Source organism: Orbicella faveolata, unplaced genomic scaffold, assembly GCF_042242905.1.
Source record: "Orbicella faveolata isolate gen_17 unplaced genomic scaffold, um_ofav_v1 contig_15, whole genome shotgun sequence".
In the NCBI taxonomy this organism is placed as follows: Eukaryota; Metazoa; Cnidaria; class Anthozoa; order Scleractinia; family Merulinidae; genus Orbicella; species Orbicella faveolata.
In genome coordinates, this window is record NW_028301542.1 from 1,013,791 (window position 1) to 1,037,932 (window position 24,142).

At 37.4% G+C, this 24,142-nt stretch overlaps 1 protein-coding gene across 2 annotated transcripts; it reads left to right on the forward strand.

The window, feature by feature from the left end:
- Positions 1-4,217: 4,217 nt before the first annotated feature.
- Positions 4,218-24,049, forward strand: LOC110069102 (alpha-1,6-mannosylglycoprotein 6-beta-N-acetylglucosaminyltransferase A-like). Of its 2 annotated transcripts, XM_089287802.1 has the most exons (24): positions 4,218-4,643; positions 6,978-7,157; positions 7,339-7,400; positions 8,727-8,816; positions 9,607-9,720; positions 9,883-9,972; positions 11,144-11,242; positions 11,846-11,938; positions 12,196-12,276; positions 12,512-12,679; positions 13,218-13,387; positions 14,106-14,135; positions 15,348-15,479; positions 15,831-15,970; positions 16,552-16,676; positions 17,381-17,452; positions 17,779-17,874; positions 18,156-18,239; positions 18,402-18,464; positions 18,957-19,073; positions 19,757-19,831; positions 20,336-20,432; positions 20,885-20,942; positions 21,193-24,049. In XM_089287802.1, the coding sequence occupies exons 1-24, from the start codon at positions 4,391-4,393 to the stop codon at positions 21,392-21,394; spliced, it is 2,691 nt and encodes an 896-aa protein (XP_089143928.1). In that variant the 5' UTR covers positions 4,218-4,390; the 3' UTR covers positions 21,395-24,049. The 2 variants fall into 2 exon arrangements, with proteins under 2 accessions (XP_089143928.1, XP_089143929.1); XM_089287803.1 differs by lacking the exon at positions 14,106-14,135 and having other exon boundaries at positions 4,219-4,643.
- Positions 24,050-24,142: the final 93 nt, after the last annotated feature.

Sequence of the window (24,142 nt, forward strand, 5' to 3'; positions counted from 1 at the left end):
ACAATAGCCCTCATAAGTTCAAAGCCCATTCTTCTAGGACATAGGCTCCCCATTACCTGAGACACTGTCAGTAACAAATGTGACAAGTTCCGTGCCATAATCAGCGATCAGGCGTTCTCGCAAAAAACGAACGCCTTATCCGGTGGAGGTTAAGTACTCTTGACATATTACATCAAACATTTGACCACATTTCCATTTTGAGTTTGACAACACTCTATCAGTCTTATCTCGATTTCAGCCTAAAAAAAGCGTTAAATCAAATCTTCGCCCTAAAATTACTCTGGTGCCGGTTGTATAATTAAAGTTTTTTTCAACATAACTGTGCCGCCAGTTTTAAAATAAATTCTTACAGCGAGGGTGACAAAAAAGTACTACCCACTTACTTACTGCTCACTGTGCCAGGTGTGGCGCATAGGGCAGCAACCAAATCACGCCAACCTTGCCTACCCTTGGCCGCCCACCGGCTTTTCAATGGTGCTCCAGTTGTACTTGAGCTCACTCAACTCCTTCTCCACCGTTCTGCGCCATGTTTTTGAGCGTCCTCCTCTACGCTTGCCTTCTGTTGTTCATCGCATTACAATTTTTGCTATGTTGTTGTTGATGATCTTTTCGAAAAACATGCCCAATCCATCTCCATCTTCTCTTGTTGATAATCGTGCGAATATCCTCCTGTTTAGCTTGCCTTAGGAGCTGGTCATTAAATATTTTCCGAGGCCGGGCAACATTCTTAGAATCTTCCGGAGGCTAGTTAGGTGGAAAGCTGCTAGCCTTGAAAGGTCACGCACGGCCTTTTTATTCGCCAGTATTCGGCACCATAAAGTAGAGTGGATAGCACGAAAAAAATTTTTTCGTCTCGCGCTTCGCGTTCGTGTATCGCGTTTTCTCTCTGCCCGCTAATCCGCGCTAATCCGCTTGTTCTGCAGGCTAGTGACCGCAGGGCTAAGTCATCCGCGAAATCAAGGTCTTCCAGTGTAGAACTGAAGGGGTCCATTTTATACCTCTTTTCTGGTCTTCCATTGTACGACGAAGGACCCAGTCAATGGCATTATTAAATGGCACGGATGGTAAGACACATCCCTGACGCACACCAGTTACCAACACAGCATGTAAAGTTTGAATAGAAGCATTTGATGGCGTCTTAAAACAATGCGTTGCGGGATGCCATATGCCCTCAAAATCTGCCAGAGACTGTTCCTGTGGATGCGATCAAAAGCTTTCTCATAGTCAATGAAATTTATATACAGCTGCCTGTTCCACTCAGTACAATGCTCTAGTATATTCCGGGAGTGTAAAAATTTTGTTCCCTACACCCACGCCCTTTACGAAATCCAGCTTGTTCATTTCGCAAGATGTCATCAACAGCTCTGGTGATGCGCTGCAAAACATTTTACTCGGCACAGACAGAAAGGTAATTCCCCACCAGCTGTTACAATAATTTAAAGACCCCTTCTTTGGTATCTTTGTTGCGACTCCTCTTGTCCAAGCCAATGGAATTTCTTCCAGCTCCCATATTTTTGCGAATAAGGGGATTAGAATAGTGGCAGCAAGCTCATGGTGTGTTCTAAACAGTTCAACATTCAAGTTATCATGGCCGGGAGCTTTTCCATTCTTCAGGGATTTTATGGCTTGGATGACTTCCCTCCAGGCTGGGGCATCAGTGTTAACATCAAAGTCGGTTATGGCCTCCAAGATGTTTGGAAAGAAAGTACTCGAACATTTTTTACCGGACTTCGGACCTCCTGCTTTTGGAAACCATTCAGATCAGATGAGGTTATGTTTGCTTAGTGCTGTGCCGTTGCAGTGTAACAGTTTGAGACAAAATTAAGTACTAGCTTCAGACAGTTATGTCATAAAAACAGTTTCGTCTTCCCTCCTTCGACCAAGACATTTTCCTTTCATCCTACCCCTCTCTTTACAGACTTTCGACATACAAGCTCCACCCTCCCCACCCTCTAATTTTCCCGCTATAATTATTACACCGTATTTTCTAAATAATTGGACCGGACAAAGTTTTCATTGATAAACAACTCAGAAACTATATCTGTCATACAGCAACAACAACAACAACAACAACAACAACAAAACAACAACGACAACAAGAACACCAACAACGAAAACGACAACATCTTTATTTCTCAATACATATAAATATAACATTTTTTAGTCAATTTATTATATGAAGCAGGTTTCAGGTAACTGTTGCAACCTTCAAAATTTAAAAACGTTCTCTGTTTAAAATAGTTTCATATTACCAGAGCTTTCGATTACCATTCTGCAATCTTTGACAAATAGGGACTTGCAATCGAAAGCTCTAGTAATTTTAAACTATTTTAAACGGGGAACGTTTTTAAATTTTGAATATGTCCTATCCTGGCCTGGTTACTCGTTCATTTTTTAAATATATAGTAAAGCTAAGGGAAAACCGTGCATAAATAGATAAATAAGTAAATAAATAAATAACCAATTCGGATATTGGTCTGACAATAAACCGTGTATTATTGTTATTGAAAAAGCAAATACTCTAAGTTCTTTGGAATGGGTTTGAAACCCTTTCCAAAGAGCTATTGCCTGAAAAGAAATAATCTGTTTTCCTATATTAGTCCTTTTGCGTTACTGCTGCGGAATAAACTTGAAGCTCATATAATTAAACTCAGAATAACTAATTTTTTGGGGTACCAATATCTTGCTGTTCGTTTTTTAATCGGTAAGTACTGATCATACATGTTAAGTTATAAAATATTGTTTGGAGTACATAATATACATTTTTTTCAAGATAGCTATAAACTTAACGAGTTACGCAATTTTTTCTCAAGACAATAGATAACAGGTTGTTCCTTACGCAAGTAAACATAACAATAACACAATATTTACCATCGCCCTAGCATTGTTTACATCTCAAATTTGCAATTGAAATTTTTTTCTAACTCAGTAGATCTGACACGTACTACACAGAGGAATTCACGATCATCGTATCAATTCAAATTTTGCTTAGATATTTATAAGGCATTGAAACTTTTTTTACATAACAATTGTTTTTTTTATAAACGTTAGGCATTGAAACTTTCAACATTTACAGAGTGACAAACTTCTGTTTTCTCTAAATTTTATCAAGTAAACATGTTATTTGCTCTTGATATTACTAAGCAGGTGTAAATTTTACGTTTTGTCAACAGAACATATTTTGTTCAGCGAATTCTTTTGTTGCATAAGAATATTGCTATTCCCGGGCTAAAATATTCTTGTGAATATTCTTAGATTATAGCGTATTTTCGCTTTATGTATTGACTTTGAGGGGGTTGAAGTAATTTTAGAGCCAGTCATACTGCAGGTAATAAAGTTTGAAATGACACGGCATAACTTCTTTCAGAAATGTTATGCGGTACCGAACATATACGGCTATAGTGCTATTTCTGTTGCTTTTTGGCCAGTTTTGCCGTTTAGAGAAAGACAGAATATTGATGCCGTTTAGTAAAAACATATAATTGTCATAATTACAAATTTTCACCGTGTAGATTTAAAACTATCACTTGATAGAAATCGAGAGCGAATAATAGAAAAAGGGCTGTATGTAACCTGTTCTTGGAGAGACTGGTTTGCTGTAATAAACTTTCCCTTCAACACTTCCGTGTACCCTATTTTTTCTCTAGCTTTTTTTCTGTGCTGCTCTAAACAATCAAACGCCTCTAACAGATTACTAAATATTATGCATGTAAATTTCACTTTTCCAATTTAATTTAAAGTTAAAACCGCCGTTAAACTTGAAATCCCCTAAGGAGCAACATCTAATTACGATAAAAACAAAGTGTTTTAGGAGGAGAAGAACGTCTCAGCTGCGTGTAAAAATCTACGTATAGCTTTTATTTGTTTGAAAATTGGGCAGCCAAATTGGTGTGAATTAGAGACGGTAAAAAGTTGGAACGGAATTGCGTGACGACCCATGATCATGACTGGCAGCGCTCTCAGAGCCGAGGAAACAAGGAAAATAACTCTTGAAAACTTGTTACGAGATGCCTAACATGCCATTTTTTACTCATAAATAATACAATTCCATGTTGTCGCGACCGAATTTCCCTAATTTTTAAACGAAATAATTAAAATATATTGAAGTTTGAGAGTTGGACACAGTGGCCAGACAGTGGCAGATGTTCTGAGGGCTCCAACGGTGGTCAAGGCAACTGCCAATCAAACTTGAGAGCTGTCATTGGCATGCAGTTGCGCCAAACCTTCTGGGATTTCTGTTTGCAAGACAGAACCGATCAAAGTACTTGTGGTAATAGCATATATTAATCGCGCTTTTTCGAGCCTTGAGTAAGCTGATGTAGTTTACTTCACTGTCCGCCCTTTCCATAAGGGCGGAAGAACGAACAAAACAGGTATTCTTCGCGCAAAAATGACGGGCGACCGAACCTACAAACCTAGAAGCAGGTGGCGAACCTTTCGACTGACGTCTCATCGACTAGGTATCATCTTGATAGTTCTCAGCTTGGTTTGGGGGATATATTTAATCCAACTACAGCTCAACGACAGACGATCGCAATCTGAATACTTAAAGCAGAAGATAATAGCGCTATCGAAGGAGTATATAGATGCCATCGCCAAGGAAAAAGGGTTGTATACAAATGGACTTGGAGATTCAGACAATGGTAAATAAGAAATATTATGCCTGACTTCCTGTATTTTGTTAGCTAAAGTTCCTTAGCGCCCGTACAATTTACAAATTCTAGCAAATTTCCCTGTATTTTGGTCTTAACAGTGTTCCAGTGTTTACAATTTTGCTGTATGTTCGTCATCTACATCGATTTTCGTCGTTCCTTAACAGTTGTCTTTTTGTACATGTCTGCAGTAAATTGTTATGCCTATGAAAACAGCCGAAAGTGAATGCAAAGACTCCCGTTTATTTACTGTTCGACTTTGTCTTGATCTGACAGTTAGTTTCAGGGATATTTTTATGTGGAATTTGTTTCTATCACAACCCTTTTTCATTTATTTTTCGTTGCATGACCTTGCTTTGCGTACAAAGGATACGGTTTATTAACTTAAATTAAGCCCTAGAGATTTATAAATTTCTGGTTGGACATGCTCAGCTTCAGGTAAGTTTTCAGCCCTGATCTTTAGTTTTAGGATGTCATTTTATAATATCGCGAGTTCCGCATGGATTGTATGCAGATTTATGTTATTTCATACTTTATTTCACATGGAAAAGTGACTTCTGAAAAACATATTAATTTTCATGTTTTGAAGAAGACTGCTAAGCCGTTTGTGACGCCAATATTACGGGCCATTTTGAGGAGAATTGGGTGATGAACAACAGCAAAAGTTGTGGACACTTTCATCTTGTTTGATAATAAGAACACCGCAGATCAATTTCCACACTCCCTCAATAAGCTGGCATGACAATAGCAAATGTTCGCGCTGTTGCAAGTCTTGCTCTGGTATCCTGCTGTTTGTGTTGTTAATCGTATCTACAGCAAAATTATATATCATAATTGGTTCTCTGTGCACCAATTTGTCATGTAATGGGCGTGCAATGACGTAGGTGTCCAATTATATAGGTATTCAAATACAACTTTTTGCAATTGGGTCTACATTGTTCACATGTCAATTATACCCACTCTTATGGCTTCCTAAAATTAATGTTTCCTACATTAATTTTGAAAACTTAGGAAGGTGCAACTGACTTTTGCCCAAGAGACTCTGAAAAGACTTTAATTTCAAAATTTGTTATTGATGCGATTGATTAGTCACTGGACCTCGTGTCATAGAATTCAGTGGTTAATCATGCTCTTAATTTCAGATTGGCCTTGTGCTTTATGCTTGTCCAATTGTGATTCCTCCCTGAATTGTACTCACTCAGTCCAATTACTATTACAAATTTTGGTTACACATGCATATTAATGAGTAAATTGGGATTATGGTTTGCAGTATTTGTCGCTCTCTTTTAATCGCAGCCTTCTGACCGACATGTATGAGCTTCACAGTTGTTTCCAAAGTGCACTATATGCTGTGTTGTATACCAGGAGAAGTTTTAACAAAGTACAGTAGAGACATGACGATCAATAGTGATAGGTCTGCATGCATGACCAGTTTCCACTGTTTTGCTTTGTACAGTTTGATACCTCAGTTAATGAAAACCTGCTGGAAAGTACAGTACATGATACTCTATAAATTATGTCAAGCATCTAGTGTTGATAGCCAGTCACAGCTGACTTTTATCAATGCTTATTGTCAAGCAACCAGTTAAATCGTGGTCCCTGAATTCTAGAGAGACAGCATGAAACTGGAACATAAGCAAAGGAAATAGTTGACGTCTGCTTGCGGGATAGCTCTGTCGGGAGGCAAGATGAACCAAATTCGACATGGTGAAAATTTAGCCACTCAAGTTTGTAAGATGGGACTATCTCATCAGCTCTAGACAGGCTTAGCCCCCTGTTTCTCACAAGAAGGTTGTGTTCTTTATGCCATTCCCATCTCCAGAGGCTGTACTCCTGATCAGCAATAAGAATCACGACCGCTAGGCGGGTGTGACATCGGATGTCCTCAATTCACAGACTTCCTGTCAAGTCTGACAAATCTGATTGAGAATATAAAACAAAATTAATTCTCTAGGCATGTCCAGGAAATTGGGTCCAGCCAGAGGTTGCAATTCTTGTTGCTGATCAAAAGGAGTGTAGCCTTTAGAGATGAGAATGTCTTTATTCAGGACTCTTTACTTCCATGGTGCCTCTTTTCACCCAGGTGTATTATAACTGGGGAGGGGTTCCATTAAGAGCTGGACACCTGCTAAATTGTAAGGATGATTTTGCCTTCTTGGTTTGACCAACTAGAGGAAAAATTTTCCTATAAAGAAGTTCAGTTCAAGTAGTTTTGCCCGCCTGTGAAAAACAGTTTCCCTACTGCTGAAAACGTTGATCAAACCCTTGCTGGGTGCTGGCAAAGTAACTGGGGGTAACCTTGGGATGCACATTTTTTGTTCACAGGAGATGTACGGGAGATGAAGAAAGCCACTGCAGTTCTTTTACAAAATATGCTGGCAAGAATTCAGAATCTTGAGAATCAAGTTGAAAATGTAATAGTGAACAGCACCATGGAATTTAGGCATCTAAGCATAGCTATCAAGTCTCTGAACAACACAATCAATAATCTAACCAGGCCAATAGGTAAGCAGTACTGCAGCCTGTTGGTTACATATATCATAATAAAGTGTATCATACAATAGTATTTCTTTTAAATAACAATAATTTTAGTGAATTAATGAGTGATTGGGTCTTTGGGAACATTACACCAACTGCTGGTGAATTGCTGCTCAATCTAATTAACAATATATTGCTTGATTTGCAGATGAGGAACTCTGTTACATTCCGGACAATCCAGCATTTCCTGAATGCAACAAAAGAGTGGAGGTAGTAATTTATTAAAACTTTACTGTAGTCTAGATCAGCCCTGTGATTATTCAATAATTATCAATAAGGATTTAGTTATTCATAAACAAGCAAAAACTGACGATAATAACCGATCGTGTTTCGTTGTCTTTATGAAGTCATTGTCAAGGTTATGTGAAAAATAAGGAGTACAAATCCTGAGAATCGATAAAGGTGTAAAAATGAATTTACATAAAGAGTTTGCATGTTCAGAGTTGGTTTTAATTCTCTGATGAATAGCTTCCCTTATTTTAGTATTCACTAAAACATCCATTGGTGTTAATTGCAGTGATAATTACAGTTAATTATTAGTTTCTTCTTCTTCTTCTTCTTCCTGGGCGACTCACCTCCTTCAATTCTGAAGATTCTAGTGAGCGTATAAATAAAAAACTACAAATTAAAATAAGGCTAAAATGCTATAATAAAAACTAAATAATAATAATAATAGCAATAATGATGATAAGAATAATAATAAAGTCAAAGTCAACGTCGTTTGGTTTGGCCTTGGTCAGGCGGCAGGCTTTAATGGGTTACAATCTTTCATAATGTGCATCGTTTGGTTCCAGAAAATACTCTACCCAACCTGTGGAGGGTCATTTGAAATTCTAAATGAGTGAAGGGTCACAAAAGAAAAATTTAAGGGGAAAGTATGAAGTTAAACTAGAATTTCTAGGAAATGAGATGGAGGAGGATTTAAACTAAAACTACTTCTGTGGAAGTGGTATGGATATATTCTGGAACAATGCATTATTTACTTAATACAGTTGAACCTCCGGTTGCGACCACCTCTCATACTTGTAAGCAACCATCTCTCCTCAGTGACCAGTTTTCCAAAATACCAAAAATTCCCAAGTGTAATCACTATATTTGGAACTTCTTGTAAGTGACCACCTCTCGCAAGCAACAATGTCCACTTTTAGAGCTGTAAGTTGGAAATTTTTTTTTGCTCTTAACCTCCCGTAAGCAACTACTTGACATATAATTAGGCAAAAATTGGATAATGAGTTGTTGTCCACATTATTGCATTCCTGGCTGGTACAAGAGACGGAAATTTTCTCAATGGGAAGTACCAAATTTGTTCTCAAAATTGACTTTTCACATGAATAACACATTTAAAGCATGGAATAACTCTCTGAAGTTACCATTATGCTAATGAGGCAAAGTGTTGACCCGATATGGTCTAAGCTCTTGTTTGCGACAACCCAAGCTTGACATTTGGGTGGTTGCTTGCGGGAGGTTCGACTGTAGTTATTTCTACAGATGTAGTCGCTGATCTAGTTGTTGCTCCATTATTTTTCCGCTGTGTAGTGGATGAAAGAACAGTGGAAGTCAGATCCAAAGTATGCTGAAAATGGTGTAAATGGAAGTCTTTGTTCCATCCTTGTCTACCTTAGTGAGGTAAGCTTCAAATCAAGTTGGGTCAGAGAGGGCAATTAAAATTTAAATATTAATTATATATTTTTTTTATGTCCACTCCTAATTAAGGTTGATCAAACAACATACACTGATAGATACAGTACCGCTCAGAAGAAACCTAACAGGGAACGCGTTTGCGAATAAGTACAGAACAGATACAGAATGGGTATGAGAATGCAAACAGTCTTCTCATATTTTTCGAGTAATGGGACTTCCATTTTCACCACGAAAATTTGAGTTATTGTTTGCATTCTCGCATAAGGGGACAGTTTTAACTGAGTGTCGCTAATTCCTTGGTAGCATTCTTGTAAACGAGTTCTTGGAGACCTTGTTCTTCTGAACAAGTTCCAAGAATGCTTACTGATGGAATGCTAACAGAACGGGAACAGAACAGAAGAGAGCAGAAATGGAACGGATATGGAATGGATACAGAACGGATACAGAACGGATAAAGAATGGGAACGGGAACACGTGTGGAATGGCAACAGAAAGCGTTCTGTCAAGCGTTCCCTGTTAGGTTTCTTCTGATCGGTACTGTAGTTCAAACTCATCAAATCTTGATTTCATTCTCTTGTCATTTTGATGAGAGTTAATGAAGGTTTTCTGTCATTTGACTCACATGTATCTTTTCATTTCTTGCATGCTCTCTCAAAGCTGTGGGCTGATATTCTTTAGTACACTCCCCAAGCTTGGTTAATAAGTCAGATAATATTAAAAGTACTCTTTGAATTATCCTAAATTTGTTTGTTGCATTTATTGCCAACTATTGTAGGTTGAGCAATGGTGCCCAAGACAGATTTTTAAGCTGAGAAGGAAAAATGCAGAACCGGAGAATTGTGTTGTGCCATCAGTTGCTGCCTTTCCTGATTGTGGTGAAAAAGTCAAGGTACCTTCTGATGAAATTTACACTTGTCATTAAATGCTGAGCCTTTTTATCACTTAGCAGGCTAGGGATTGTTGGGGGGAAAGTCTTACAGGCTAGGATGCCAAACTACTTGAATCAATTATTCATTCTTTGTACTGAAAAAAAAAATTGTTCCTTGATCAGTGGATGGAAAAATTCTGGAAGTCTGATGCAAAGTATGCAAAACATGGAGTGGATGGAAGCCCATGTTCATTTTTGAAGTATCTTAGTGAGGTGAGTGGAATAAAGTAAATGGAATTGTTATTTACTGTATCATGGTGCAGGGTTGTCGCAAACTGCTGGCTGCCGGCAAAATTCACTGGCTGAGAAAGAGGTGATTGCTGGCTGAATTTTGGTGGGCGATCACTTGGTAAAGGACAACAAACAGTTTTTAGGTTACGCATATATACAGTTATTTGATACCTGAACTATATCAAACCATCTAAATGAAAAGTTTGGAATATATTCCTGACTATCTTGAGTATCGGTGCCACCATAATGAGTAAATAAAACCTTGTTTTGAGCGTGTTCTCTTTCTGTGTATTATGTCTGCCATCTTTTAAATGTGAACCTTGGTAGCCCTGCATTCAAGGTGTTGCAAAAGAATGGGGAAAAAATTTTGTTCCAGGTCTCTCACGAAAAATGATGACCAGCTCAATGAACATGTTAGCAGGGAGACTATTTTCTTAGCTACATCCCTCTATGGTTGTGAATTGTAATGGTGTGCTTCTTCTTCATTGAGAGTTGTTATGGCAACCCATGAGTGAAAATTTGAATTTTTTTAAACATGTGTAAACCAAGGGTGGTTTACTGATTTTTGTCCAAAATGAAATAGATTGCTATGTGTTTATTCCAAGTTGCTTTGATTTCTAGGTTTGGTTATTTCTGAAATAAGGTTACTTAAAATGTAAACTATCAATAGATAAATATTATATATCAGTTTTGCAGCTTAGTGCGTGTGCAATATTATAATTATGACCTGGGCATTATTAAGAACCTTTTGCCCTTTCTTACTGAAACCTTCCACAAGCAAAATGACTCATGTCCACATTTTGCAGAAGGTGCCAACAAATTTATAATACAGAAAGTGTTTATAATTTAGTATTGGGCTTGAAATTTATTCTCTAATTGTTTTGAAGGATTTATTTTGGACACAAAATTAATACATTTCACTGTATCTGAAATTGGAATGTCATGATGTTGTTTGGGTGGTGAATTCAGTTCACTTGCCTTTTGATCTTGTGAGAATTTCTTGTGGCAGGGCTACAGAAAATAAAGGCTGAAATTTTCAAGCATGTAGGTTAAAATTACCTGCCTATCTGCGGTGGCTACATGTATCTTAATATTAACTCAGGTTAACTCAGTCTAAAATGTGGTGGTGGTCTTTATTTCTCCATTACTGTAGGTGGAGCATTTCTGCCCCTTAAGGTCAGGCCAACAAGTAAACGATGACTGTCAAATTCCCGTTAAGAACGACTTCCCCGAATGTGCTAGCAAGATTTCTGTATGTCCTTTTGGTATTTCTATCATATATTATATTCAAGGCTGTGGTCTAAAAAAAATTACAAGGAGCTCAAAGGTTCCTAACCATGAAATCCTGGGCACCCAGCACTTAATTATGCTTAATATGAAAAAAAGTAAGTTTTTCAGTCGCCCAAAGGCAAAAGTTAGTCACCTCTGGCACCCAGGTGCTTCTAGAGCACAGCCCTGTATGTAGAACATGTAACTTAATTTAGAGAAAGATGAATTATGTAGATTTGTTGACTATGAAGGTTTGATAGGCCAATCAACATGTTTGATAGGCCAATCAACATTATTTTATTAAAGTGACCAGGAATATTTCTTCTTCAGTGATGTAACTTGAAATACATTTAAACATTAATTTTGCAATTTACATGATTGCATTAATCACTGCTGTGTAGGATGTTTCTAATAAGCAGCACAGCTTGTAGTGTGTGACAAGTTTCACCAGGTGACAACACCCAGAGAAATTTCATTTACTTGTTGTCATAGATTCATTTATTGTAGGTGTTGTCATGAAACTTTTGGAGGAATACTAATATATATCATGTTGACATTTCTCTCTGTCAATTACTGTTTTGGTCAGTGGATGCGGCAGTTCTGGAGGTCTGATCCATGTTATGAAAAAGACCATGGCGTGAATGGATCTATTTGCTCCTTCATTATTTATCTAAGTGAAGTAAGTCTTAATGAGATTAAGTAGTATTTTAAAAATCAGTCTGTGATACGTTCAAGCTGTCCTTCTAAGAAGAATAAAAAAGATCACTTTCTGCATGTTGGTTTTACCTCCTTCCAATTATCTACCTGAACAAGATTTGTGGGAGCTGTGATTGAAGTTTAAATGTTTTTCTATTGTTTTCCAATTTTTAGAATGCAAAGTAAAATGCACCTTTCCGTTTAAAGCTTCAAGTTTTCCTGCTTTTCTTTTTTTGTCAGGTTGAGAGGTGGTGTCCCTTGCTTCCTGGAAGAAAGATGGCAAGTGATGGAAATTTACCAAAATTAAATCAATTAACAGCTGTAAGTTAATACATGTATGTTCACAGCTAGTTTCAAGAGTGTTACTAAAATTGTCTACTCTCTGCTGATTGTTATCTAAGTACAAGAACTGCTTAGTGGAACTGCTTAAGATTAGTGGTCAATCAGCTGTTACCTAGTACATGTACCTGTAGACAAACATTAATTCTGGGACATTTCTAAAAGCTCCAGTTTGTTTAGCTTAAAAACTTGCCTGTGTTGCTTTTGGTTTTGGCAGGACTTAACAAGAGTAGATGTGGACGGGCTTTTGAATCTGCTAAAGGATGACAACCCAGTGAAATTCCAGTGGATTAAAAAGCGTATCATGCAGATGTGGCCGCACTGGCTGACGGCATTTTCGTCGCTGAAAAGAAAGAGAGATTTGACCCAAACTGCCCAGAAGAAGGTATGTGAATGTTAGGCATAAGTCTTTACTTGTGCACGCTCTGGGACGTAACAATTGTCAAGTTGTTTTAAAGCTTTTAATGTACTTCATAGATTCATAAAAGGTTGCAATTGGCATGCTTCCCCAGAAAAGTTTGAAATTTGGGTGCTTGGAGATCCCGTTTCCAGTGTTTGTCAGTCGATACTGACTGGAAAATGCTGGAAATACTCTGTAGGATCTCCAAGCATCTAAATTTCTTGAACTGCATCTTCACTTTGACTCCGACATTTGAAATGGATGTCTTGTAACAATATTTGTGCGAAATCTTTTCATTACTTTAAGTTTCTTTTCCAAATTAATGGTCAAATGAGACTATAGTAGGTGACCAAAGATTGGCCAGTAGCCAGCTGTTTATCCAGCCCTTAATGACAGCCCTGCAAAACATTATAATAATTTATATTTGACTCCCAAATGCATTGGCTTCTAATTTTAACGTAAACTGACCAAAATAAGGCCCGCCATTTTTGCAGCCTCTCTTTACTTTATTTTGTCTTTTCAGGTTTTAATTCACATAGGCTTGTTGGCTAATGAAGGTCAACTGCACTTTGCCGAGGAGGCAGGTAAAGGTGGACCATTGGGAGAGCTAGTTCAGTGGAGTGACCTCATATCATCCCTTTACATCTTAGGACATGATATTACTGTAACAGCAAGTATACAAGCTGTGCAAAGGTCTGTAACATTCAGTTGAATGGCTTAATGTAACTTACATTTTGGGGTAAAAGAGCTCCAAAAACTCACTTGTCCATCAGGCAAGCAAAGGACAGATTCCTGCTGGACAGGACGTCCTTTGATCACTGGGGAATTTTTGGTTATGTTTTGTGTTTCTTAGGGCAAGATTGGTTAATTTATGATATATCTCAAAGGTCACTCAAGGACCACAAAACCTAAAGACTATTCAAGACATTTGAAAACAATGTGATGAGTGAGTGAAGAAAGAAAGCTGGAGTCAGACCTTCTTAGTCAATTGATAAATTATCAATCACATACTGAGGTTTTTGTGGTCAATAAGTCTGTATGTCCCTCTATCAATCAATCTGCATATAGTCACACAGGTCCTCATCCCTGCCATTCTCTCCCTTGGTATTTTATATCTGAGTGTATGTCTGGCCTGTTTGTCATCCTGTCATTTGAAGCCAGTCAGTCAGTCAGGCAGATTTTAACATCAGCTGCCATACTGTATATAGAGGAACTGGTAATTTACACTGCTTTGCAAATGACAATATAATTCAAACTGGTTACTAAATTAAATAGAATGATTTAAATATTGTTCTCTGATCCCTTTAAACATACCCAGTAAAGAAATTAATGCACTGCCATTGTAAGGGTTTTTCTTTCTGAGAAGTAACAAATGAGTCAAGGGTTTCATTAATTCTTACTTTCAACTCAGAGACTCGATGGATGGTGGTGATTTTATTCTGTAAGTTTGAGTTCTGTTTAGCTTGCAAGCTGGATAACATAAAATAATGTTTCATTAATTCCCAAACATTTCATTATGTGGCTGCATCCCATCTGTGTTGTTGATATTGCTGGTTTTCATGTGACATAGCCATATTCCAAAATCAAAAAATTACCTTTAGTTAGTTTCCTTTTAAGGTTTTAGTTTTATCAGATGTAAGACCCTTTAGGAACTTGACGTTTTAAAACACTTTAGTCTTTGCTAACTGAACAGTTCTTGGACTAGAAGAGGTATTAATTTCAATGTGTCAGAGCTCTACAGTAGTAACTTTTCATTTCAATAGTAAAAGTCAATGACAGATGTTTTTTACTTTATGGCTGACACATTGCATTGCATCTCCATACGAAGCCCTACAAATTTGGGTGAAACACTTTTCTGAATAACACATGAATGAAAAATCACAGACCTAATTCTTGGCAAGGTTGTTTACATATCAGGCATCCATCATATCCCAGATTCTTGACTTTATTTATTGAATGGTTATGATTTTTAGTTTTTTCAAGATCACATGACCAGTAAAAACCAGCAAGAGGGTCCCCCTGTGTCTCAGAGCTTAGACCCTGACAAAATCTCAGGCCCCCCAGGACTGCTTGAAACTAAACACTCAAGTTCATTGAAACCTAGAAAGACACAACTACTTTTAATAATAATAATAATAATAACAACAACAACAACAACAACAACAACAGCAACAACAACAATAATAATAATAATAATAATAATAATAAATTAAAGGTTATAGAGCGCCATTTCTTAATGGCACTTGACAAGAAATTAAATCTATAAAAACAAATTAAGAAAATGTCAAAAACAGATAAAAATTTGAAAAGATATATAACTAAAACTTTCAACTTAAAAATGCTTGTTTAAAAAACCACGTTTTCAGTTTACTTTTAAAACTGTTTGTGGAAGATGAGTCTTTGATATCTTTAGCATCTTATAACAAGTGGAAGACAGCTCACTAAATTAAACCATCACAACTGTGTGCTTATGCACTGACGATAGCCACTTTTGTCCATAAGTTGCTATCTTCAATGCAGAGCACACAGTTCTGCATTGAAGATAGTAACTGTCATGGTTGTCATAAAACTGTATAAAACTGTCATGGCTAAAACAAAAGACTTTCTTATTTATTTTAATTTATATATCAGACTTTCTTATTTGATTTTACAGGGCCTTGGGGAATGTTGTTTCAAAGAAATTATGTCCACAGAAATTACCAAATGACATTGACCTTGTTTATGTGGATTACATTGGACTCAAGCAGATAAACACAAAGATTGGCACACTTTTGCCACAATTCATGTAAGTACTGCGATAGTACTATTATATTTCAGTGCATTCCTAAATACTGTAGTTACATATATTTTACACAGGAAGTTATCGAGGAAATTTCAGACATTTAATTTGTAGCCCTGAATTATTATCCAAGTCAACTTTTTTGAGTAGAAATAGAATAACCTGTATTGATCAAGAAGAAAATAATTAGCAGTGGTTTCTTCAATAGATTGTAAATGTTTCTCATTTAAGACCTCCTTAAGGTGCATAACAAGCTGTTTCATTGTGACAAGCAAATTGCCAATTATGGTCATTTTCAAAACACTTTTAAGAAAGAACCAGTTAGGTACAGTAATGCTGTTGTGTTGTCATTTTCAGGTGCAAACTACGTGTAGTGGACTCATTTGGTACTGAGGCGCAGTTCAACTTTAATCAGTACAAAGAAAAAGTTGGTGGGGGGTCGATGGGAGCATTTGGACGATACAACCTCAACTTACGACAGTTCCAGACCATGTTCCGTGAGATATATTCTTTGGTGTTTTCATAGTAACATCTGCATCATGTAATGCAATGGTCGCCTTGGAAATCACTGCTCAGTCGACTTTGATAATTATAAATTATATATTTTATTGATTGAGGGAGTCAATGATTAGACTAGTCCCACCTGAGTCTTTGTTTTTTGATAAGAATAGCCAATTGAGAAACCAAAAATATGAATCTCTTATAACTAGAAAGTTCATGTATTTCATACAATTGTTTTGCTTTGCTTCCTTTTGTTAAGTGGTTGATCTGTTAATGCTGAAACATAATCACGTGCACACCACCTCTTAATTCGATCACACATTGCTCTGTATCAATCAATCAATCAATCAATCAATCAATCAATCAATCAATCAATCAATCAATCAATCAATCAGTCAGTCAGTCAATCAATCAATCAATCAATTATTTACTGTCAATCATGAAGCTATTTTTTATTTCCAACACAGTTATATTATGAGCTCAAAGTAATGAATGTTCTTTTAATGTACAGACTGTAATGTACTGGGAATGTTTTACTTTAACCAGTGAGCAACTAGTTTTTTCTTCTTTATAACAGCTCACAGCCCTGACAACACGTTTCTTGGCTTTGTGGTGAATGCTCAGACACCGGTGATCACAGCTAAAAAGGCCAGACGAAAGGCTAAGGCACTTGTATATGGCAAACATTATACCATGTGGAAGGTATTATGCCTCAGTTAATGGTATTCAGTATTTGTCATGGAGGTTACAAAACATGAATAATGTAAAAATAATCTTCATACGTGCCTAGTGGCCCATCAGGCCTATGCAGTGCTTGTGTCGGGTTTCTATTCAGGGTGAAGTGACCTGGAGTATTTCTACTCCCCCCTGGATGGGATGCTAGTCCATTGCAAAGTTACCCTCCATTATTAATTTACTGGTATCCATTTATTCACCTGGTAGGGAGAGACACCGTGGTCCGAGAAAAGTGTCTTGCCCAAGAACACAAAACTCTCATACGTCAATCCCCAGCTAGGGCTTGAACCTGGAGGGCTCAATCCAAAGTTGAGCGCACTAACCATGAGGCCACCGCCCCCCAAAGATCATGAATAGCTGCTCTTTTTTTCTTAACCTATCAAGCATGAAATGAAGTGAAGTACTAGTCAGTAGAGGTTAGGCTGTCAGCCTGGATTTGAAAAGTGGGTGTCAGTTGGTTTCTAGTCTCAGGTGCCTGTCTGCTAGGGGTCTAGCAGTGAAATCTAAGCATGTAATTTGTGTTTTTGCAGTCTCGAGTCCAAGTGAGCGGTGTTACACTGATGATGATGATGATGATGATAGTGACGATGATGTCATCTAACAGATGATCACAATCTCTTTTATTTATTTATTTATTTGTTGATTTATTTATTTATTTTTTTCTTTACCAGGACCTTTCATCAAAAGCCTTTCTTGAAGTTATCAACAGATATGTAGAAGTCCATGCCACTGTGGGGGGAGGGGTGAGTACTTTATTATTAGCTTAACCCCCTTGACTGTGTCAAGAATCTACGTTCTCCAATCAACAATCAGGGCTGTCATTAAGTTTAAGTCAAATTGACCACCTTTAAGGTGAATTGTATTAGTCCAGTTCAGCCATGACATATTACGGGCCCATCAAACATACTCAGCCGTAGCAGTTGTTATGGGTTACAGCCCTTATTGACAGTCGTGACTTCCTTGTCATCTGTCCGCATTTCGCCATGGCACTCGCAAGGCCTCAAGTTATTTCCTCAGCTATGTAAGTTAGTGTAATAATTTTGGGAGTGTTTTTTTTATTTTTTAACAGAGTACTAGTGAAGTGGCAAAACACTTGCCAAGCTTTGTAATTAATCATGGTGTTGTCACACCTGTGGAAGTCCAGAAGCTTTTGAATGAATCTATGGTAAGATAGTGTTACAGATCATCTGAATTTGTTAATTAGTTGATGGTTTGAGTGGGTAATCACTTTTTCATGAGGGGGAAGGAAGAGTAGTGGGTGGAGTGAAGTGCATTTGACAACTCGTTGACTCCTTAGAACATTTTAAAATCGTTGATCGTCACCGTGAAAAGCGAAAGACAAGGCACTGAAAGTCCTTTAAGTGGATGTGGTCCTTGAAAGTCCTGGAAGTTTGCTTTTGTCAACGTTTGACCTCTCATGGTATTCTTTTGTTTTTTCATTTGCAGGTTTTCGTAGGAATTGGTTTTCCTTATGAGGGACCAGCTCCTTTGGAAGCAATTGCTAATGGATGTTTCTTTATAAATCCAAAAGTAAGGAAAGAGTTAGTATTATAAACCATATTATTATTTCTCTTTATCAACACTTTATTGCTGCCTTTGACTGGCTTTTGGTACTTTTCTTCAGTTAGTTCCTTTACAATCCTTGATGAACTTAACTGTTCGATTGATTTAGCGGTATTTTTTTTTTTTCAGTTTATCCCACCAAAGAGCAGATTAAACACAAAGTTCTTCAAAGACAAGCCTACACTCAGACTGGTAAGGAAAAAAGCGTTAAGTTAAGTGAAAGTCCTAACCTGGCAACAAGCGCTCTTTTTAAAGTTTTCTTTCGTTTCAAGGGCAAAAATTTGATGGAATTGGATAGGAGAAACCCATCTTCAGCCATCATCCACTTCTTCCTCTCAACAACAAAATTTGAGAGCAAAAAATTAAAAAGGAGTGAAGTTTAGGTTTAGCTACACCGTTTTTTTTACTCCATGTAAAGAATTTATGTAAACTGGATGCATGTTAGAAAGGCACACTTAATTAATGTTGAAAGGGTCGAAACATGACCTACCTCTGCTTCAATTAAACTTTCCCAGGCTGCCAAAACAGTAATCCCTGTTTATGTAGCATGAAGTGACGTAGAGTATTGCAACTCCCCCCTGGATGGGGTGATAATTTAGCACTGTGACCCCCCCCCCTCCCTCCCTCCTTGTTTGGTCATGAAGAAATGACGAGAAATTATGTTCAAAATTTTCTTAATTTTAGGTGACGTCACAGCATCCTTATTGTGAGGAGTTCATTGGCAAACCACATGTGTACACCATTGATGTAAACGACGCATCTGCAGTTGATCGAGTGATGAAGGAAATTTTAGTTAAAGAGGTATAATCTGTTTTAGGTCTCTGCGATCGTAAATTGAGTAACACTAGGCCGTCCACAGACGCTTTTTCCTTCTGCGAGAACTTATTTTTCTTCAAGTGCACGAGCTAGCGTGAAGCGCGAAAGCGGCCTAAAACCGAGCGAAATTATTTTTTTGTCTTTTCCCAGCCCCACCCTGTTGCGTTTTTGCTCGTTCATATCCCCTGCGGTTAATATTTTGAGTGCAATCTCGACAAAGTAAAGACAAAATAGAGGGTGTATGGCCAGACTAGTGTCATATTTTCACTGCTGAAGCTCTCAGAAGTTTTAAAGCAGTAATCATTTGTTTCCAGATAGAAAGAAAAATTACTGGTAATGTACAATCGTGTGCCGTAATTACTTCACACATTTGTAAGACTCATTATCATGATTTGATGCTTAATTTTACATTTACAGTGAAACTCGTTAAAATATATGAAATTACAAGTTCATTGAGTAAAATTCGTTTTCTTTCTTCACTTCAAACTTTCACTCTTTACATGAAGAAGGCTCCGGCGATCTAAAGCCCCAATTGGTGCAATGTCTGATGTCACGTGATAGGCCTGTGAGAACTTTACCGGTTACCCAGGGTACATTAGAGCAAAACCTTACGTGGCCGTTTCTTTCCATTACCCGCCTTATCTCTTTTGTTTTCATTTTGCTTCTAGGTTGATCCTCATCTTCCGTTTGAGTTTACTCATGAAGGAATGTTAGAACGAGTCAGTGCTTTGATTCAGAATCAGGTGATTAAGTGATGTTTCTCATTTTCACGTTAGGTTAAGAAGCCGTGTGTTAATTTAATGTTAGAGCGGTTTTCTTTTGAGTGTAAAAAAAGTAATTGGTTTTGCATTGTTACACTACACGATTGGCTTATAAAAACTCGCGCCACTTTTTCATCCAATCAGAAGTAAAACCACAGCAAATCTTGACTCGCTCGCACTCGTTTACCCGCGCTTTTAGTCAGCTACATGTAATTACTTCAACCTTGATTTGTTCAATAGATTCCTGTGTCCTTTGTGACTGGCTAGAGTTATTAATTTAGTTACGGTTTAACGGTACTCGGTTGAAAACATCTGTATATCTTGATTGTACTCTTTCTTGTAAATCAAAGTACACTTTGAAAGAAAGAAAAATTGGTTGTAGCTAGGTTTCCAAATTTGTGCGAGCAAGTATTCATTCAATGTGCTTTTTTCTTTTGATATGTTAAGTAGAAAGTCCGTGATGAACTTTTTTTTTTTGGTGTGTAGGATTTCTGTTATCAGAATCATTGGCCTCCTTTGAAAGCCTTGATTCCCGTGAAGGGAGAAGCTGGAGAATCGTGTAAAGAAGTTTGCCTCGCGAAAGGTATGTTAGTGTAACGTAAATGTACACGTTTGTACGCTTTAGCGTTTGATAGCCCTACAGAAGTTTCCAACCCACTCAACCACTCTGTACGTGTGGTTCAGAGCCCCTTGAATTTTCGAAACTTTAAGGGGGCTCTGACCCCCTTGTACAGAATTCTTTAAGGCTTTGCCAAAAGTTGCGTCTTAACCTGCCAATCAAAATGGGACAATAAAAAAATGGGTTTAACCGTGATTGGGCAGTTTTTTGATAGAATTCATTTCCCTATTAAATTGGAGCCCTTTAAACAAAACCTCTGAAGATAATACAGTTCACAGCACCAGTCTCAAGATGTCATAAATGTTCGATTTCCCTTAAAAGCTGGTGAAAATAATTCTCTTGAATTTTCTCCAGTTTGCACATTCTTCATTGAGTCAGTCGTATCAAAATTGGTTTTTTATCTTTGTTGTTTTCAGGCATGGTGTGTGAACCAGAGTTCTTTAAGAGCATTAATTCTCGTTCTGCATTAGTCGAGTAAGTATAACACTTGTTTGAGTCACGTAAAAGAAATCGTGACCGTTTTACAAATAACTGTATGTGGTGTGAGTTGCAACTGGATTGCCTGTGTCCTTTGTAATTGGCTAGAGTGAAAACGTGTTCTACATATTACTCTTTACCTTGTTCTATCAGAGTTTATTTAGTTTATTTACCCTCTTTAAATGTCTACTGTTTGTCCGTTACTCTTGCTCGTGCATTGCGTGACACATTGTTGTTTGCGTGATAGGAATGGTTTTTCTTGTAACACAAGTCGTCTCGATGAACTAGCCTCCCTGGTCGCCCCAGGTTTCCAAAGAGAGCCCAAGGCCTGTATTGTTCAGACCCAGACCCTTCTGTTCAGTTGCACAGGAACGAGTCCAACAACCATGCGCTTGTGTCCATGCAGAAAATTCAAGAAGGAACAGGTAGCTCTATGGGATGGCTACTGACACCTGCCAATCAAAATCTAATCAATCCGTAATTTATATTATGACTGTAGAGAGCAGACTTATGACCTTTAAGATGATTTCCAGTCCGTACTGCGCAGTCTCCGCACCGTAATGTTTATAAACATAAAAAATCTCACTCGATGGAACGCGAATCGATGTTACTCTTTACGAACCACGTGCCTTATGTTGAGGCCTTTCAAATCATTTTCCCAACTGCTTCATTGATTTTTACAGCTGCAAAGTTGTTTCATCAACTGAGATGAGAAAGAACGAAACATAAAGTTTCGCGTCCATAATGGCAGTTGACATAAAACTTCATTTATTGAATTGAAATTACTTCATGTAGGTGGTTGCGAAATGTTCACATTTTGTGACGTCATACAAGAAACAAACAAAAAACTTAGACAAACTCTCAAGAGTGCACAGTACGGACTGGAAATCATCTTTAAAAAGGGGGGAATTTCTTGAAGTAATATATTAAACACGAAACACCGTGGTTTACCCAGAAGAGAGTTGAAAATACGACGCTTAACGAAGAATTTTTGACGAACTTCGAACTGTTTGGAAAGGATGTGTTCGAGGAGAAAACGGAGAAGTAACATTGTAAAATCTATGCTTATAGACCAATTTCGATATATTAAAATTCAACCTAACACAATAGACCTCATCTCGAGGCTCTGGGGAATAAACCCCACAAACTCTGTAGTTATTCCCCAGACCCTCGTATTGAGGTCTATTGTTTTAGGCTGAATTTTAATATATCGAAACTGGTCTATTAAGATCAGATATCCAAACACCGCTACGGACATGACTTCTTTTGTTTCAACTTGATGATGAAGCAGAAATAAGGCCCTGGGAACGAGAGTCGACGCGTGACGTCATAAATTCGCCTCGTCGTCGTAGCCTGGGTACTAGGCTGATTTTTTTCGGCCAATCGTTGAGTGGAACACAGCTATGTGTAGGTGATCACTCCATGTGACACTCATTTTTTGAAAAATTATTTTTTATTTAATGCTGAAAAACACGTTACAACACTTGAAACAATGATAAAAAAATAATAAATCAAAGCAGAAACATAACTTATCACAAGGGGTATTCACTAGATATGAAAAAAAAAACATGAATAACTGATTTTGAAATACAGAAATACTTAACATATGCGCTTAATCCATGTGAAACTCTCTATCGTTAAACGAATCAAAAATCAATTGAATTAGTTTTATTTTATTTAATTCTACTTGTTACATGACGAACTGTATTTGAAATTTATATGATGTAATGTTTAATGGAGAATTGCGACGTTTTACGTGACTTAGTCAACGGAAACATATTGATCCGAGGCATCATTCATGCCGTCTTTTGTTTACAGCTGAATTTGTATTTTTGTTATTATCTATTTGCTTTTTTTTTTTTTAATATTTACTATTTTGTTGGATATAAAATAGTAAGCAAACATAAGTAATAATCAAAGCAAAGCTTTTTTTTCCACTCGCCGTTCCATTTGTGATGCTCGCTAACAAACCTAACGCAAAAGTAGAAAAGAGTCATTTAAAGGTGAATGTTTTTATTTGGCGCTGTACAAGTTTATAGCTGTAGTCACCTGTACAGCTGAAAATGCTTCGAAATGAAAATTTAAAGGTGCTTGGTTGTGCGAGATCATAATAAGTGAATTTTGGCGACCATTGCTGTTTTAAAGTTGTTCAACGTCATGTCCCGTCGTAGAATGTCGCAGTTTACTCTTTTGAAAGTCGTCTTGACTAGTAGCGAATAAGACTCACTCTGACGTATCCCGCCAATCACGTGTCAAACATAATATCAGTTTATCACGCCACTTGTGATCACGTGATGTTGATCACGTAGCTTGTCTTCAGTTTTAAAATGCAATCGACTTTCTGCGGGCTGGCACCCGCGCTGAAAGATTTCAAGTTAGTCAGTGTCACGTGTCTTAAAAACATCCAATGAAAACGAGCGTTGTTTTGTCAGATGCAAGAGATCTCTTGTTTTATGACAGAAATATCATAGAGGTTTGGTCGTTCAGTTTTAAGCACTTCTATCAACTGGATGTGACAATAACGGCTTAAAACTGTAGAAGAACTCAAAAGAAATACAGAAAAACAAAAAGGGGCATGGATGGACAAAATTGGAGAAGATTGAGACGGGTTACATTAGGGCACACTTGGAAAATGTCCGTGCGACTTTTCTCAAGTTTATTAAAGTGTTAGTCGGAAATCATCCTTTGATTTGTAGCCGAGATTTGGCCAATAAAAGACTTGCTCAGCTAAATTGAAGTTCAGAACTCTTAGCCAGAATGCGGAAAAACCTCTACATACGGGAACGCTTGGTACGTAGGCTATTAGTTATGTAGTACGATGTATTAAATTTTTCAAATGCAGATGAAATGTTTTTAGTGTACAAATGGAGTTTTGTAATATAACCTTACTCGTACGTTGTATGTAAAACCTAAACTATTGACAAGGAAAGGCTTTCGTAGATCCTTTACTGTATTTATATATTTGTTATTAACACAGTAAGTTTTATAGTTATTGACATCGAATGGCTGCTCAGAGCAGTCGTACTCTTCACGTTATCCTAGACATTGAGCGTTAGAACTTTCCTGTAGTGTGTTAATTAAAATTGAGCACGAGATTTACCTTCTACAGTTCTCATGTTGCGTTACATTTGCTGTTCACGTCCTCACGACCAATAAAATCAACGGAAACGTTGCTTGACCAATCAGTTGATAGAATA